At 47.5% G+C, this 18,876-nt stretch overlaps 1 protein-coding gene across 1 annotated transcript in view; it reads right to left on the bottom strand.

Moving 5' to 3' along the window:
• CHD7 (chromodomain helicase DNA binding protein 7) overlaps window positions 1–18,876 on the bottom strand; it is a 190,341-nt gene that overhangs the window by 18,253 nt on the left and 153,212 nt on the right. The window contains 9 exon segments of the mRNA XM_043601135.1: window positions 4,666–4,825; window positions 5,019–5,218; window positions 7,204–7,409; window positions 7,499–7,609; window positions 10,570–10,749; window positions 11,259–11,426; window positions 11,757–11,952; window positions 12,714–12,924; window positions 18,604–18,859. Coding sequence (XP_043457070.1) covers window positions 4,666–4,825; window positions 5,019–5,218; window positions 7,204–7,409; window positions 7,499–7,609; window positions 10,570–10,749; window positions 11,259–11,426; window positions 11,757–11,952; window positions 12,714–12,924; window positions 18,604–18,859 — 1,688 coding nt within the window.

Below are 18,876 nucleotides of genomic sequence, written 5' to 3'. Positions count from 1 at the left end.
GTTCATCCATCATCCTGCCAAGGCTGATTAGCCATGCTGTATGGTAGGCTTGAAGCGTGACAGATGGTGGCACATAATCACCTCTGTGTGGTGCTTTCTGCTGGCTTCCAACAGGCCTGCCTGGCAACCGCTCGCGCTGCACAGAGAGGGACCGGGCTCAGCCCAGCCCAGGCGCACTTCATTCCGTTCTACCTAGTGCAGCTTGTGAAGTTTAGACACGTACCCTACCACTGCCTCTGAAGTATTGAAGCAAGTTTGTAAACAACTGAGCAGATGGCTTTCAGTAACTGTTCTGCTTCATTATCTCATAAAATTTCCTCAGCTGCTGCCTTAATACCATTTTTGGAAGCACATCAGAAGTTGTAGGAATAAACGAGATATAAAATCTGGTTTTACTACCTTACAATAAACCCTCAATATGGAATGTCAGGTTTTTCAGATTATACAACTTTGCTTCCGAGAAAGGAAGATGGTGATGGGGGTGTGGGAGGGGGTGGGTCCTCACTCTTCTCCCTGAAGGAATATTAAGCATTATTTATTCTTTCTAGTTTACGTTACCTGGAAGCCTAGGCTGTAGCTTAAAGAATAATGGCACAAAGGAGGTTAAAATGCGTCCGGTTCCTTGAAGTTCTTAGTCATTTTCAAGGAGTAAGTTTCCGAAAAGGCTTGGAATTCTAGGTACCAGAGTTTCAATCGCGTCCGGATTTCTTCGGTGGCATAAACTTAATTCTTTCAGTAAAGCCCCCCTGGCAAATCCCGAAGGCCCACGTCTACTCTGAATCCAGCCTCTCCTGCTGGACATCCCCTGACCCGCATTCAGGACCGGTATTTGACGAGTGCCTAAGTGCTGTCCCCTGGCTGGCTGATCCCATCACTCACTCACAGAGCTTGTTACTGCCCACGTGTCACGTCTGCAGATACTAGCTCATCTGATCTTCACGATAATCCTACGGTGAAGCGGGGCACGTTACAAGTTCCATTTCACAGACGTGAAAACTGAGAGTCACACAAGACCGGTGACATATCCAAGGTCACAGGGTCACCTTGAGCATGGACCACTTGGGAGTAGGCCTCCTGACTCCAGCACTGCACACTGTCTCTCAGGACGTGGCAAGTGTCCTTGAAAATATCAAAATGACAAATACGGGCAGTTTCACCAAAACAGACTACTCCCGCACACACGCCCAGGTACCCCGTGATACGCCTTCCTCTCCACCAGGTGTCTGCTTCTGAGCACCGGGGACTCTAGATAGAGTGTGAGGCTGTAAATACCTGAGTACGCCCCACGGTAGAATTTTAATTTGTTCGAGAGTTTTCTTTCGATAGGATTAAAAACTGGCTGTGCCACACTGAACTGGCAAAAGGAAACTAACAGTATGGCACTCCATGGCTGACACCTCACTTCTTCTCTGGTTAGAGCCCTTACGGGCCAGGACCTGCCTGGAGAGGATGCTCAGGAAAGGCAGTTACACAGGAAGCACTCTCCACCCTTGGCCGGATTCTGTTTTTCACCAAAACTCAGCACAGTGGCCATGAGCGGAATGGATTCGCTCCCTTTTCTTATTTTTAAAATGTTTGTTTCTGGGAGGAAGGAGAGCACAAGCCGGAGCGGGGGAGGGGCAGAAAGGGGGAGGGAGGAGGACAGAGCTTCCAAAGCAGGCTCTGCACTGACAGAAGAGAGCCCGGTGCCAGGCTCGAACCCACACACCGTGAGATCGTGACCCGAGCCGAAGTCGGACACCTAACTGACTGAGCCACCCAGGCTCCCCGGTTTCTCTCCCTTTTGATAGAAGACAAAATTTTCTTCTTTGGGAGGAATTTTAATTACGTGGAGGCTTTCAAGAGCTAACTGTGGGTGTCACCTTTCTTCTAGAGGAAAAATTCGAACCAGTGCAACTGGCAAGCTCAGTGCCCTGTGGAACACAAGGTGGGCACCAGCAGGATGGTGGTAGGTACCACACGGGAGACGGGCTCTGACCCTAAGGAGTCCGCCCTTGGTAAATCCGACAGACCAGCCTACTAATGAGTCTCCCCAGACTTCATTCACATTTGACTGGCTGTCCCACTAGTGACCGTTTTCTGGACCTGCACCCAGTCCAAGCCCATATATGGCAACGAACTCTCCTGCCCCTTCATCTCCTTTAACCCGAGACAGTTCCTCTGTCTTTGTCTCTTGAAACTTTTGAAGAGAACTGACTGGCTATTTTCTAGGAGGCCCCTCAATTTGCGTTTCTTATTCTCTTACCAGTCACGAACCTCTCCCCACTTTAGGCCCTGAGAAGTCTCGAGGCAAGATCTATCAGGGAGAAAAAGGGACTCCTCGCGTGTTCCAGAGAGCGGACGGCAAGCCTTGCCGGTCTTCTCCCACGACCACGGGCAAAGAGCACCCTAGCTACGTCTCACATACTAATCAGGGAGGGGACTCCACAAGAGTCCGCCCCTGATCTCAGAACGGGAAATTGAAAACTACTGCCCCTGTCACTCTAGGACCCGGGCACAGGAGCCACCGTTCCCACACTGAATCACTTCACTTCCGGTTTGTGTGCCTCCAGAACTCAGAGGGCTATTGACCCAAAGCTGACATAAACCACAGGAAACAGAAGTTTTCTAATAGCTGTAAGTGGGGCAGCATTTTAGGGAGAGCTATAATGCCACAGCAGTAACAACAAAACCGTTTCCGAGGCACCAAAATGGTCTGAGGTAATGGTTTTAAAGACTCAAAAAGGAAAAAATTTGTCAGTCAGAATCTAGTGATAGCGATCAAAGGTAGTCCCCAAAGGCACTACCATATTTAAGAAGGGACAAGAACCACCATCACTGCAAGGCCGGAGCAGCAGGGGCTCCCTGGGAATTATGTCACATGAGGCTCGGGTGACCTCATGGAGAAGGCAGGCATCCGAGGGGGTGGGGGTCACTGAGAGCAAGGGCACTGCCCTCATCTGTTCTGGACTTCCAATCTGGCTCTGCCCCCCTAACTAGCTGAGGCCCTAAGTACCAGAATCTCCATCTCTTTGTCAGGTAAATGGGGAGGAAAGAAAAAGAAGGAAGGAAGGAAGGAAGGAAGGAAGGAAGGAAGGAAGGAAAGAGAGAGAGAGAGAGAGAGAGAGAGAGAGAGGAAGGAAGGAAGGAAGAAAGGAAGGAAAAAAGGAAGAAAGAAAGGAAAGAAGGAAGAAAGAAAGGAAGGAAGGAGGAAGGAAGGGGGGAAGGAAGGAAGGAAAGAGAGAAGGAGAAAGAAAGAAAGAAAGAAAGAGAAAGAAAGAAAGAAAACCAAGCAAACAGCACTACTTGTCTCAGACAAGTCAAACGGATAATCCATGTGAAGCACCCACGGGAAGCTGTGCTCAGACTTCTGTGGCTACTTTGGAAGAGAGATACACATTTCTTTATATCCTGCTTCATCCAGGTGAGATCCTGTTGCAGAGCTCTGCGCGGCTAACAGAAGTGAGTCCTAAGGAGGGCTGAGGGACTTGCCCAAGGCCACACGAAGCTACAAGTGGCAGAGCTGTTCGGTGCTGGCCCTACGACCGGTTCTCGAAACGGCAGGCTCAGGGCACGGGACGAACCGCGCACGCGCTGATCCTAGTCTAATGTGTGGATCGTTAACAGAGCTCCAAGCAATGACATAAATTCAGATTCAATATTCTTCAATGACATACAATCAGTTTCTGGAAGGAAAGATAAGGAATATGATTCCAAGCTTACAGGTAAGAAAAAAGGACCCACCGACTGAGGTGCTATTAAGCAAAAGATTCCAGGTAAACTCCCCAGTCCCTCTGCTGAAAGCAGCCGGTGGAAGGTGGGGTCATATAAAGCTGACATTAGCTCTCTAACAGGCCTTGGTTAAAACTTAGTTATCTGCAACATTCTCAGCAGCATGACTCACAGTCGCGGAGAGGAGCCCATCACCCCAAGTGCCCACTGACAGATGAATGGATAAACAAAATGCGGTGTACGTGTCTAATGGAGTATCACTCAGCCATAAAAAGGAATGAAATTCTGTGGATGAACCCTGAAAATGTTATGCTAGGTGAAAAAAGGCCAGACACTGACAGACAAATACCGTCTGATTCCACTTATGAGGTACCTAGAATGGGCAAATTCACGGAGACAGAAAGGAGAACGGTATTTGCCAGGGGCTTGGGGCAGGGAGGGAAGCGAGCAAGCTACCGTTTAGCAGGTGCAGAGTTCACACTGGCATCAACAACAAGCTCTGCGGTATAGACAGTGCCGATGGGTACGTGGCATTCTGAAAGTAATTAATGCCACTGAGTTGTGCTCACAGATGGCTAAACGGGAAGATTGTGTTGTGCACCGACGACAACACAAAAACCAAATCAGGCATCTGAAGCTATGGTATGATTGGCGTGTGACTTGGCACCACGTTTCAAGGAAAACAGTAAAGGGGCGCCGGGGTGTGGCTCGGTCGGTCAGGCATCCAACTTCGGCTCAGGTCATGATCTCACGGTTCACGGGGTCGAGCCCCACGTCGAGCTCTGCGCTGACGGGGTGGGGCCCAGCTGGGACTCTCTCGGCCCCTCTGTCGCTCGCATGCGCTCTCTTTCTCTCTCTCAAAAACATACGTTAGAAACAAGGACACGTACTAAAGTTGTAGCCACACAGTATCACAGCTCAGCAGTCAATGTCACACACCCTTTGGCAACGTACTTATTGCAGTGGTGCTTCAGGTGTTTCTTGTAGCTGTCCTCCTGGAACAAGGCATCCGGGTTGCAACCCGCCAGCCAGTCGGCATCCTGCACCACCGGATGGGTGCTCTGGGCTTTCACCTTCTTTCCTTTCCTTCCCCTGGGCACCGGGGCCGATAAACCTGGAGCCGTAACAATAATAATAATAATAACAGCAACAACAGCAACAAAAGTTTTGTACAACCCCAATTTCAGTGTCAGACTCGGACATTTCCCCACATGTGTGGCAGGGAGATATGGGGTCTAGGTTGTGTCACAAGGGTCCTGGGTGGCTCTCCGGGACCCTGCGGTACAAACGACATGAAGCGGACCTACCAGAATGGTTGACCAAGGCTCGCGTCTGGCCGTCCGCCGTGGGCGTGATCAAATCCCAGATGAAGCTTTTGATATTCTCATCCCCCTTGTAATGATTGAGGCAGTACACGAGGATGGCCCTGCAGATGGTTTCCACGTCTTGCTCGGTGAGCTGACGCTTGTAGCGCCCGTGCGAAAGGATATCTGTCCACCGTCCCCAGCTGCAAAGCAGATATTCAGCATGTAGACGGTGCCTTTCGGTTTAGATCTGGGGCTTTACTTTCACAGGCAGGCAGCAGCGTTAGGGAGGCCTTGGCCGCCCCGGCAGGCCCTGCCATCTGCCCCGGCCTGGGCCTCTCTGGCTTCTATGTACTCAGTTCCTCAAACTGCAGGGCTAATCCTCACCTTCAGGCCTTGGGACACGCTGCTCTCTCTGCATGGAACTCTCTTCTCCCTGCCCAGCGCCGGACTCTCTCTCTTACCCGGGCTAATCCGCGACGTCCACCCATTAAGTCACGCCGCCGTCTGTGGGACCCCCTCTTACGTTCCCCCTAGCCTCAGGAGCGGGAGACAATACTCGAGCTGCCAATTCAAGGACAGACCCGCGGCTGACTCTCCCTTTGCGCCATCTTCCCTGCCATAGTACCCTCACTGTTGATGGCCGCTTCCGCTTGTTCACCTTCCCTGAGGCAGGGCCCTGACTGTCCTACTCATAGGTGCATCCCTGGTATCTGAGCATCCTACCCAGTGCCCCGCCTCCAGGAGGTGTCTACTACATAGTGATGCCTAGAGGAGGAGGGCAGCCCTTTCCTCAAAGACACCGCACTCGAAGCATACTTCTTAGCTTTAGGAGTCCTTGATATATCCCATTTCTAAAGCTATCGGCAAAACTCTCAGCTACTAACTTTGATGGTTAGGTTGAAACATACAAGCAGGTGCAAGTAGCAAAGGGCTTAGGGATCTGTCCTGCTGAGACACAGAATGGGCTTCAGCTGAACTTCATTTATTCCACAAGAAATCACTGATTTGGCGCTCATTTTGTGTCTGCTAGCATTGCACTCTTCCCCGAGGACACAGAGAAAAGAGTCTCGGGCTTCGTGGAGCTCTAACTGGGGCTCTCTCAGGAGAGGGCTGCTACTCAAAGTCATAAGACAACATGATGGGTGCGATGGAACGTGCAGACCAGACTCTCTGGTGCAGGGCGCCGAGGTGATGCCTGTGCTGATGTCGACGACAGGAGCTGTTGGGCAGAGCAAGTCTGTGTACTGTGTGTGTGTGTGTGTGTGTGTGTGTGTGTGTGTGTGCGTGCTCACACTCTAGGCAGTGGAAAGAACTTCCAGAAAGACAGAGATGAGACAGAGCATGGCACACTGAAGGAGATGAGGCGGTCTATCCCAACAGAAGCCTGAGCTACCCACAGAAAGGACCAACAAGACACATAAGGGCCAGATAAGAGCCCTGTAGGCCAGATTAATAGAGAGTTTGTGTTTATTCTGAAATTAATGATAACCCACTGGAAGAACTAATCAAGAGCAGGATATCACCAGACCTATAGAAAAATTATTTTGGTGGCAGTTTTTTTTTTTTTGACTGGAACTTGTCTGCAGTCCCACGGTGTGCTAGAGAACTCTTTGGAGATTCAGGTATCTACCTTACCATCATTCAAAGCACTGGGTGGCGTTTCACACAGATTCAGAAATGAATTAGACGTGGCTCCTGCCTTTCAGAGACATGTTGTCCAGCAGGACAAACACGACACATCTGGAGTTGAAATAACCACCCCTGGATGTTTGAGATGAGCTGGAAGACCTTCAGAACCAAGACGATTGCCTTTAACAGGTTTTTGCAACAGAAAAAAAGTACTGAAAGACTACTATAGTCACAAACTGCATGTGAAGCTAAAACAGGAAACGCATCTGTGGTCTTGAGACTTCGTTCTACGTTATTAGTCACCGACAGGTGAGTCTGGATCTGACATCGTTCCTTAAGGGCCAAAGCTGTGCTCCTTCCCATCCACGAGGATCCGAACAACCGCGAGCATCTTTACCAAACAACCCTGGGCCCCGTCAAAGTTGTTGCAAAGCCATTTGCTTGGCTGCACTATGGGGAGCCACAGAAATCCAGACACACAAAAAATACCTTCCCTACGCTGGTCAGAATTTGACATTTAGAATAAAATTCTGTGTTTCACATGAGTCTGACTCACCCATAGACGAGCAGATTCTTCTCAACTCTAAAGCACTCACTCCTCGCGTAGCCCTGGGACCTGTCCTGGGGCCGCCGCGGCTTCGTGCAAGGCTTCTCTTCAGAATCACTTTCCAAGTCTGAAAACTCCATCAGCTCGTCTTCTTTCACTGCACTGTACAGCCTGGTTTGCTTCCTCACTCTTGGAGTGTCAATAACCAGGTTGTTCTAAAAAAGACAGCAGATAACTTTAAAACTTCTCAAAAAGCACCCCTTGGGTTGTAGTAGATAGGGTTTGAGCAGGACCTCTCACTCACCCTCCCGTTTAAGGCATCAATATCCAATTCAGCCTTCTTAGCCCACTTTTGCCAGAAATTTGGATCATCCAAGGAAATGTCTGTCCTGTTTCCAGATGCAACAAAACTGGCCTAAAGGGGGAAAAATATGCATGACTTTCAGATGCTTTTCTCAGAGGCAAAATGCAAAGCAGTTTTCATTTACTCGGTCAGCCAAACACCTATGCGTTCTTGCACTGTGTGCTACATGCTGCAGTCTGTGGCGAGGATGAGAGACCGTCCCTCAGGCAGCTCTCTGTCCAGGGGTTTCAACAGATGAGGAAGCAAAAGATGACAGTACAGCGTGATCAGCGGCAGGTAACAAAGGTACGTGCAGGTGCAACTGATATACAGAGGGGGGCCCTAGCCAGGTTCGTGAGGGGGTGGAGGTGCAGGGCGGGCACTGCTGGGACAGAGAACTGGCTCCCCAGAATATAATGCCTGGACCAGGCTGTTAGAAGCTCACAGACCAGGAAAAGCATGTGGAACCGTTCACGACAGAGCATGTGCAAAGGCTCAGAGGAGAAGCAAGGCAGTTGTGTCATGTGGCTGGTGATAAAGGTAGTCAGGGGAGAGCAGCAAAAGGTCAAGCTGGTGAAGCGGGCAGAAACCAGGCCATGCGGGGCCTTGCATGTCCCATTAACGGGGTTCTGAGGTAGCAGGGAACTCTTTCAAAATGGAAATAACCTCAAGATGGACACAATCGTATCCAAAGCCACCTGTCAGAGAGATCCTACCGATGTCCTGGGGCACGGGAGGGTAGAACAGGCTACTAAACTAATTTACACACGGGGAACGGCAAAGACTGAAAATGGCTCCGGCAGAAGTGGGCAAAAGGAGACAGGCTAGAAATGCGTTCTTTAAAAGGTAAAATGAAAGGAGTTAGAATCTGGGTGGATGTGAAGCATGGAGGAGAAAGAGGAGGAGGAGGAGGTCAAGAAAACCCTCAGCAGCCAAGTCTAGCCTCTGAACGGCATCACTCAGGCAAACAAGCAGGCTGTGAATGTGGCCATGTCCACAGGGTGGAGGGATGGGAATGAGGTTCTGCACATACTGAACCTGAGGTGCCTGTGAGGACAGAGAACAGAGCCTGAGAAGAAACTGGAAGACGTGAGAGAGAAGGTGCTGGGTCACAGAGCCCAGAGGAGGGAGCCTTTCAAGGCTGGCGTGGCCGGGGTGACTAGATGTCCGAGCAAAAGGAAGGAGACGGACCCTGATCTCACACCACACACCAAGATTCACACACAAGGGACCAAGACCAAAATGTCAGAGTAAAAACCGTAAAGGAGCAAATCTGTGTGACCTCAGGTTAGACAACACATCAAAAGCACGAATAATGAAAGAAAAAGATGGGTAAACTGGACTTGAATGAAATTAAAGACCATTAAGAAAAGACTAGGAGAAAATACTTGCAACCTGTATTACCTAATGAGAAACTTTTATCTACAATATATAAAGAATTCTTAATATTCAACAATAAAAGACAAGTAACTCTAAAGATCTGAATAGCCATTTCCCCCCAAATGATACACATATGGCTAACAAGCACATAAAAAGATGCTCAATAGCATCAATGAATGCAGATCAAACCAGAGTTGGGTATCACCTCACACTCACTAATATGGCTAGAATCAAGAAGTCAGAAAATACAAAGTGCCAGTAAGGACATGGAGACATTACTACCCGAAAACACGGCTGGCGTGAAGGGAGAACGGGGCAGTCACTTTAGAAAACAGTCTGGCAGCTCCTCAAAGGGTTAAACACAGAGTTAACACATGACCCCGCAATTGTATTTATGGGATCCACAGAAGAGAAATGAAAAGATGTGTCTGCACAAAAACCTGTTCAAAAATGTTTGTAACAACGTTATCCATAATAACCCAAAGGTGGAGACAACCCACATTTCGTTTTCAACCAGTGAATGCGTAAACAATCCCAATGTCCATTATCAACTGCTAAAAGAGGTGCCTCTATGTAAGAGAACACCATTCAGCAAAAAAAGGGAAGGAATTACTGATACATGTTACAACACGGATGAATCTCAAAAAACCATGCTAAGTGAAGGAAGCCAGACACAAAAGACCACATGTTGTATGATTCCATTTTATGAAATGTCCGGAGCAGGCAAATCTATAGAGGCAGCAGATTAGTGGTTGCCAAGGACTTGGCAGGGGAGGGGAGGGGAGGGGAGGGGAGGGGAGGGGAGGGGAGGGGAGGGAGGAGGAAGAGGAGGAAGGGAGGGAGGAGACGCTGACTGCTAATGGGCATGGGGTTCTGGGGAGATGGAAATGTTCTAAACTTAGATGTGGTGATAGCTGCACAAGTCTGCAAATATGGTAAAGGCACTGAATTGTACACTCAAAAATCGGTGAATTTTATGGTAAGTAAATTACATTTCAAGAAAGCTGTTAAAAATAAAGGTGTAAAGTGGGCCTGGGTGTGGATGGGTGGAGCGACGTGCAGTGGGGGCCCTCAGAAGGCGCTCTCAGTCAAGCGGTGGTGACCTTCACCAGAGCTGGTCTGATGGCGGGGGGAGGGGTGCGAGCTGGAGGTCGAAAAATAAGCAGAAAGGGAGACCGTGGGGACAGCTGGTACAAATAACACTCGTGTGGATTTTAGCTGTGAAAGAAGGGTTATGGAGTTGTAGCTGGAGGGCGAACCAGATGAGAGGCTTTTTTAAAGATAGGAGTGGCTTGACTGCTGTTACAGGCTATGTCAGGAATCAGGATCTCAGGAAGTATGATGTCAGAGCTCAAGAAGTAGAGAGCATGGGGTCAAGGACACAGGTAAAGGATTAGGCTGGGAGTGGGGGAGCTGACAGGAGGCCAAGGTGAGGATGACAACCAGTGCCACATACAGAGAAGGGGACCCAAAACACACACAAAGAACCTTCTATGCATCACGGGTTCCACGGGGAGTTAATAATTAATTCTTAACTCTCAACTACAAAGCAAATGGTACATGTGCACCTGGTGAGCACTTTATAAGGTCCTGCTTTATGTGAACTCTGTTACACTTCTAGAGAAAACCTGCCTCTTCAGGTCAGTTCGCACCTTAGCAAACGTGGAACCTTTGCCTTCAGACTCAATGGTGATAGTGTGGGTTCGCCGCAGGAGAATCTGGTCAATATCTTCTTCGCAGAACTTAGACCCTTCATCCTCCTCATCCATGAGTGCACCGTAGGCCCCCTTTCGCAGAAGATCCTCTATTTCTTTCTTGGAAAGTTGTTGGACCTGTTTTAGAGAGAGATTTAAAATAATTTAGAATTGAAATGTTTTAGACCACACAAATGCTTCGTTGTACTCAAGGAGGAAAAACCTGACTTAGAAAATGTAAGGGCGCCTGGGTGGCTCAGTCAGTTAAGTATCTGATATCGGCTCAGGTCATGATCTCACAGTTTGAGAGTTTGAGCCCTGCATCAGGCTCTCTGCTGTCAGCACAGAGCCCGCTTTGGATCCTCTGCTCCCCACCTCTCTCTGTCCCTCCCAGGCTCATCCTCCCCTTCTCTCTCTCTCTCTCTCTCTCTCTCTCTCTCTCTCTCTGGAAGGAAGGAAAGGGAAGGGGAGGGGAGGGGAGGGGATGGGAGCAGAGGGGAGGGGAGGGAAGGGAAAGAAGAAAATATGACAAATTAGGCTGAAAATATTGAGGCTGAAAAACAATCTGATGCTGGATGATTTCTTACTATTAGTTACAAAAAGCAAGGAGCCAGAAGAAAGGAAAGGTCTGGGCAGGTGTGGATTACCCCGTTGGTAGCGTTTTCTCTCCCACTCATGGACTGCAGCACAGCTTTGTCCAGGCCGAGCTTCAGACTAGCCTTGTCAAACATTTCCCTTTCGTAAGAGTTTCTTGTGATCAGCCTGTAGATTTTCACAGATTTGCTCTGTCCTATTCTATGACATCTAGCCTGAGCCTGGAAGAGAGAGGAAATGAATGGCCACCACGGAAAGAAAAGACTCAAGTGTCAGCTACAAAAGCACCTGTTCCAATAAGCAGAGGTGCAGTACAGAAGGTTAACGTCCTAAGAAATTCCTTTTACATTATTAGTAAATTGATTACTCTTGGTTTATTGGCCCGATCGTGGAACACTGCCTTAGGGACTACACGGCTTTAATGTATTAGTTTCACTGGGGCTTCTCCATCACAGAATGACTTTGGGGAAAAAAAAAAAAAGAAAAGAACGAAAGAAAGAATGAAAAGAAAAGAGAGAAAGGGCCTCAGGACGATATTCTTGAGTGTTTACCTGGAGATCATTTTGGGGATTCCAGTCGGAATCGAAGATGATGCAGGTATCAGCAGCAGTAAGATTAATGCCTAAGCCTCCTGCCCGTGTACACAGGAGGAAAACAAACCTATCAGAATCGGGTTTGGAGAATCTGTCGATAGCTGCCTGGCGGAGGTTGCCTCTCACTCTGCCGTCGATCCTCTCGTATGGGTACCTGGAAAACGTCGGGATTAACAAGGAGGCCTGATACATGGCGACAGGACGCTTGTTTCTTTTTGTAAACGAAGTATTACAATATGGGGTACGTAGTACCCAAATGATATCATTTATCAGAAATAATTGCAGAGCAAATAGCTTTTAGGGCAGTTTGGCATATAATCGGTTGAATGCTCAAAAATTAAATTTTATTTTACTTCTTCTCTAGTAAAATAACTTAAGTCTAAAAATAGCTGACACCTCTGGGGCGCCTGGGTGGCTCAGTCACTTAAGCGTCCGACTTCGGCTCAGGTCATGACCTCACGGTACATGAGTTTAAGCCCCGCCGCGGGCTCCGTGCTGACAGCTCAGAGCCTGGAGCCTGCTTCAGATTCTGTGTCTCCCTGTCTCGCTCTCTCTCTCTCTCTCTCTCTCTCTCTGTCCCTACCCCTGCTCGTGCTCTGTCTCTTTCTCTCTCAAAAATAAATAAACGTTAAAAAAATAAAAATAAAAAAAAGACAGCTGACTAAAATAACAAACAATTTCAATCTTAGGTAAGACCGATTCTCCTCTAGTCAAATGAAAGAAATGGGAAACAAAACTGCCATGGAAAGTACGCGGAGTCGTACTCTGGTCACTGACAGTTTTTAGAAAGAGAGGGGACGCATTCTCCCCACTCCGTCCCCTTTATCACGAATGTCACTTGGAGGTGAAGCGCTTGGAGCCCTGGGAAAGGTCATTTTTTATTTCCTTTTTATTCTCGTGGTGCGGTGGCCTCACCGTCTTTGAATGAGGTAGTCTTCCAGTATGTCCAAGCAGCGCACCATCTGGGAAAAGATAAGCACCCTGTGGCCACCAGCCTTCAGTTTTGGCAGTAGTTTGTCAATCAGCACTAGCTTGCCAGCAGCCTGGATCATCGCCTGGAGCTGAAAATCTGGAGAGTCTGCATTGTGTGTTTCTTTAAACTCTTCCAAAATTTTCTCTTCAGCACCTGCAGAGATTGGACAGCATAACGTGAATACCGTAAAAGGTTTTTATTACTAAAAACAATGAACTTGCTTTCAAAACCCACTGCTAACTGTAGGAACCAAAATGCCACACTCATGTTTATGAATATGAATCTATCCACTTACTAAGAGTCAGGTCTGCACAAAACCATGAAAGTATAAAAGGGATCAAAGTTTTAAGCACAACACATTTAAACATTTGGGGGGGGGGGGGTAAAAACCACATTTTCCAACAAACAAATGTTTGCTGTCTGTAGAAACTGAATTTCAACAACAGACTGTCAAGCCAGAAGTGGCAGAAACAAGCCACGGGCCAGATACCTACAGAAAATTTGGAACCTAAATTGCTAAAGAAATGAAGAATTGTTTACTAGCTGAATATAAACACAAACAACAAAATCTGTTCTGAAGCTGAGAAACAAGGGAACAGAGGTCTAATCATTACGTTGTCAGGGCAGCGGTTTTTGTAGATAACTGCGTGTTAATACAGCCAAGAGGAGGGCACCGAAAGGGAATCCCTTTTTCCGGATAATTTTCAGAGACTTTTTAGGGGTTCTGAACGCGTATCTCCTATTGCAATCTCTAAATCTCCCTCTACGTTCACGTTCATCTGATAATTTCATGAGGTACAAAAACTCTATCTTGAATTACCCAAAGCTTTTCAAGCTTTTAGAAAACGGCAGCGGCAATCAACCCCTTGTTGCGAAAGGCTTCTACGCCTGGCCCTCTCTTTCTCATAGCCTCGTGCAGATTTCCGCTTGTACAAAGACTTGGGTGCATCAGAGGAGCCTCAAGAGGATGACACCGTCAGGAGAGAAGCGCTCACGGCCCCCCCACACCCAAACGCCAAACACACACAGGCTAAGCTTGCTTCGACTGCTTAGGTGGCCTAGCCAGAATTAGACAGCACCGGTCTGGCCTCCTCCCATCTCGGGGGGGTTAATCAGGCCACGGCTGCTGTGCTCAGCACCTCTCCCTAAGGATGGGGGTGGGGTCACCCATTCTTTAGAAAATACAAACAAATCCACCTAATGGGATTGGTCCCCAGCCTTCAAGTGTGCCAGAAACTGTAAACTACCCTTCTTACCACTGGTTTTAAGCATGTGAACTCACAATACATCAGACGGGTATGCACAAAATCTCAAAAGGGGCTTGAAGGCCAGGTGGGGTAGACCCCACGGCTACTCGGACAGAACCTCTGCAAGCAGCAGCAGATGTAAGACAAATGCCATCCCATTTCCATCTGAAGGGCACTTGTGCAAATCAAGTTATGGCACAGTCATATGCAGAAATACAGCTTGGTAATTATTACTCAACAGAGAATCTTACTGAGAACTGATTAAAGTCACTTCATGCCTTTACCCAGGCACTAAGGCCCCTGCAAAGCACACTGACTTGCGAGGAAGGGGGCCTGGCCGGAAATGCCAGCGGGGTCGGAGTCACTGGTCTCTCACTCCCTTTTCCACGTGAGCAAGAGGCTAATACGAAAGACTTTTCTCTGAGTGGGGAAAAAAATGGGAAAGGTTTTGACTAGGAAAAGGTAAAAACAAACTGCTGTTGAAGAGCATCCGCAGGAATGTTCTTGAATAAAGCTGAATAATATTTTTCAAAACATGACACTTAGAAATCCAGGTTCCAGATTCAGGACAAGAAGGCCATCAGGAGACAGGGGAGATGGATTTAAGTCCATATATTACATTAGGTCTTTTTAAAAAGTGTATTCCTGTGCCATACAGTATAAGCTCTTGACAATTCAGAACTAGATTTTACTCCTGATACTTGGGCAGTTATTTTTTGGTCCACATGAAAATTATACTTCGGACCAAAATATAGTACATTACTTAGTTTAAAACAAGCTGATGGTTAACTCAATAGTTTTCAAAAATGAAATAATCACTTTGACAAGTATCAGACATTTGAGTAATTTTAGTAAAAAATTGAAAATATAAATACTTTAGGCAAATTAGCAGAGAAATTTTTTTCATTTTAAATTTGTTCAGAGAAAAGAAAAGTGACTTTCTTGCTTTTTCATTGCTACTACTAATTTCTCATCTTATAAAGAACAGTCAAACTTAAAATGCATTTGCTCTTACCTGACAAAAGCTACTGCCGAGTTAATCAATCCGGCTCTTTGTTACCAATTCAGGTTCTTAAAGTGGCGGGCAGTTTTAGAAATATCAGCAAACATCTATCCTATGTGATTCCTCTAACGCCATGTTTATCACGGTCAGATTGAAGGAAAGAGGTCAGGGAAGGTGTTGGGGAGAAAACCAGTTTCTACCTTCTGAGGTCACAGGCAAATTTTCAACTTTACCAGTTAAAGATCTACCTTGATGTGAGATTCATAAATATCAATCCGAAAATTAATAGGTTATGATAAGCCAAAATACTTTGTGGACACTGCCCTAAATTAAGGCACTGTTCACGCTACATTTCAAAACGTGTGTTTGCATCAGAGAAACTTGAGACGAGTGTGGAAGTCTTTTCACTTAAACAGATGGTCACTGTGAGGGCAGTGACCGCTCTGTTATCTAGCTACAACAAGAAGTTATTATCTAGCCAATGGTGTCCAGCCACAAACAAGAAATTATTTTCTTTTGAAGACAACCAGAAACACAGTTACTATTTTCTATCCCAAATTCATTCCGCTGTGCAAGCTTCGGCTTATCTTCTGTCCCCTATTCTCTCTACTCCTCCTAACCCCCAACAAGGACAACAAATGACTCTTAAGTCACTCCTAACCATTAGGGGACGCTGACCAAGTTTTCAACATTATTTGTACTCTCACATGGGGAACCTAAAACTGGACCTTCCATTCTATTGAAGCTGGGGCCAGGAACGCTGACTGCATTTATGTTCCCCGGTTACCCGCTTATCTAAGCAAAAGCACCACCGACCAAGTGCTCACGGTGTGCCCCCAAACACTGTGCTGAGCACTTAAGATGCTCGCCCACACTGAAAATATTACTCACTTACATAGTTTGGGTTCTGCCGTCAGTTCTAATTCCTTTCCCTGTGCTTTGCTTGCATGACCATGTGTTACCAACTTTGCTTCCAGCTTCCACAATTACAGAAGTGTTGCGCTTTCCGGGATCGAACTTTAGCTTGACAACCAATACAAATGGCAATTTAACCTCCACCACTGAAAACTTCCTTGAACCCGCTCAGTGAACACGTGTAGAGTCAGCATCACATCAGTATACTTTCTACTCCGGATTGTGGATAAAAAGATGGGCGGTATCAGCCCCGGGGCAACCCTGGCGAAACCCAACGTCCAGTCCACGGAAGTTATCTGGGCAGTTGTAACATCGAACGTGCCCGTGGGGTGTGCGCATACATTTCCTTTACAGTTTCTCGACATAAACGCGTATACACACACCTGCTTAACAGATACTTCATAACTTGTAGGGACAGAAAAAGCTGACCCCAAGGTGTGACCAATTAGAACAACTGCCGCAGACATAAGCCTCCAAAATCCTAAGAGACTCCTGGTGAACAATGAGTTGTTATATAAGATGATCCTGAAGAGCAATCAGCCAAGGCAGAGACCCAGCAGCTGTGTTTTGTTTTTTGTTTTTTTTTTGGGGGGGGGGACCCCCTCCCTCGAAATGTTCAGTGCGTATAATCAGCAAGTAAGCAGACAAGATAGACTTGATGGAACTGCGCGTGGGTATCTGACAACGATCGATGACATCAACCCTTTCGCACGCATTCTGCTGGCAGCATTTAAGCTCTTTTGTGAGTGCCTTCCTTTCCCCCCTTGGAGGCTACTAGCCTTCATTTGCTTTCTAGCAGCTATTAAATGCAAAAGTGTGTGTGTGTCACACGCACGCGTGCTTTACTCATACCATCAATCACCCTAAGCCTCAACACCATCTCCCCAACCCAGGAACAGGCTGGTTGACACTCACCATAATGGCCTTACAGGCTCTTAAACACACAGCACTAGTAGGTTGGCAGCATTAAACACAGAGTTGTCACACAGAATGCTCTCTTTCGCGGACAAAGCTAAAAGCGCAAAGCTTGGAAGGGAAGTTCATCGATGTCACACCACAGCAAGGACCTCAGGTGATAGCCCGAGACTGTCTTCCAGGCGTGGACCACTCTGTCACTGAATAACAAAAACTTGGGGACCTGAGGTGGCTGACAGGTGTGTAAGCCATGAAAGGGGGGAAAGATTGGAAACTCTTTAAATTAGCTGCCCTTGAACTCCATGGATTGTGGTAAAGATAAAACCAAGCTTTGTTCCCCTGGAAGAGGAACCTGATTGCGTTGCTGGCCAGTTATAATTGCGCACCAACACCCCAGTTGAACGGGTCATCACTTTTCTTTCACCCGTATGAACTCCGGCCAGGTATGGCAGCAAGAGCCTCCTGGCAGGTCTTTCTGCCTGTAGGTCTTTCTCTGCTCCCTCCCATCTGTTTTATGTGGTGTTGCCAGGTCAAGCATCCTGAATCACTCCTCAGCTCAAACACTAGCCACGGTTCTCCACTGTCTACGGTAAAGCCAACATTCCATGACCTCGCATTTAAGCCTCTCCACTGTGGGGGTCCCAGGATGTGTCTAAGGGTCACTGTCCCACTGCTACTCACGTGGACTTTATACTTTGGGCAAGTTCCCCTTTGTTTTCCTGCCTCTTTGTCTTTTCTCAGATGTCATTACACCAGTCTAAATGCCCTTCCTTTTTCTAACCCTGACTGGCAAACTCCTTCCCACCCCCCCAGACTTGTCTCAGTGCCACCGCTTTCTCGTCGCTCTGTAATCTCCATCCCTGAGATGAAGGCTCAAACAAACCTGAAGGCTCCCATACCCTCCAGAGTGCCCCACACATCACAGGCGTGCAATATGGACCCGTTGACTATTTGTGGAAGGCTACAAGACAGGTTTTTGCTCAAATCAGTTATAAGACACTCTCAACGTAGCTAAGAAAACAGGAAGGCTATAAAGTATTCATCAGTAACAGAAACAAACTGTTCTCAAAGTCTTAAAATGACCCCTCATGGTTGATGGGGGGTGGGAGGGAGGGGAGGGTGGGTGATGGGTATTGAGGAGGGCACCTTTTGGGATGAGCACTGGGTGTTGTATGGAAACCAACTTGACAATAAATTTCATATATTGAAAAAAATAAAATAAAATAAAATGACCCCTCATTCTTAGGGAACAAGTCCTAAAAGCGTCTAGACTGAAACTTCTTCCTATCAAAGTCTCCAGACAGCTGCCAGCCGCCTTCTCCGCCAGCTCCTCCTCAACTCGTCTGATGCAAACACACACACGGAACACGCGTGCGTTTGTGTGCACGCACGCGCACTCCCCCTGCCCACGCACAGCCAGAAAGTCTCAATTGAGGCTAATCTCTCTTTAGCTGTTAGCACGTTTGATGCTCTTCAGCCAAGAACACTAACATCTCCTTCCAAGGGGTGAGACAGAGGCAGGGAAGGAGGAGACAGGAGAGCTGAGGTCCTGCCACAAGGATCAGGGAGGGCAACGGTCCTCCGCCTTCAGCCACCACAGAAGGAGGCCTCAAGGACGGGAAGGTGGTGAAACCCGCGTTGAGATGACAGGATCCAGTCATGACTACAACCCACGAAGTCCTCTGGAGGGAGAAAAGGACTCCTGGAGGTTGGACAGTCATTTAAAACGCGCTTCCCGGCGCACAGGCTTACCGTTAATAAGGTATGGGTGATTGCAGCACTTCCGTAGCTCCATCATAGTGTTTAAAAGGTTAGGTACGTTAGCTTGACCACCACCTTTGGAGAGAAATGTGAAATTCTTCTCAAGGATGGCTCGGTAATATTTCTTCTGAATGTTCGTGAGCTCAACTTCAATAATGGTTTCTTCTTTGGGGGCCAAGTTCTTTTCTACATCCTCCTTGAGACGTCTCAACATCATTGGCTTTAGAATAGCCTGGAGTTTTTGCACCTAAAAAAGGACCTGAA

The sequence above is a fragment of the Prionailurus bengalensis genome, chromosome F2, assembly GCF_016509475.1.
Source record: "Prionailurus bengalensis isolate Pbe53 chromosome F2, Fcat_Pben_1.1_paternal_pri, whole genome shotgun sequence".
In the NCBI taxonomy this organism is placed as follows: domain Eukaryota; kingdom Metazoa; phylum Chordata; class Mammalia; order Carnivora; family Felidae; genus Prionailurus; species Prionailurus bengalensis.
This window is presented reverse-complemented; position numbering and strand designations above follow the sequence as displayed.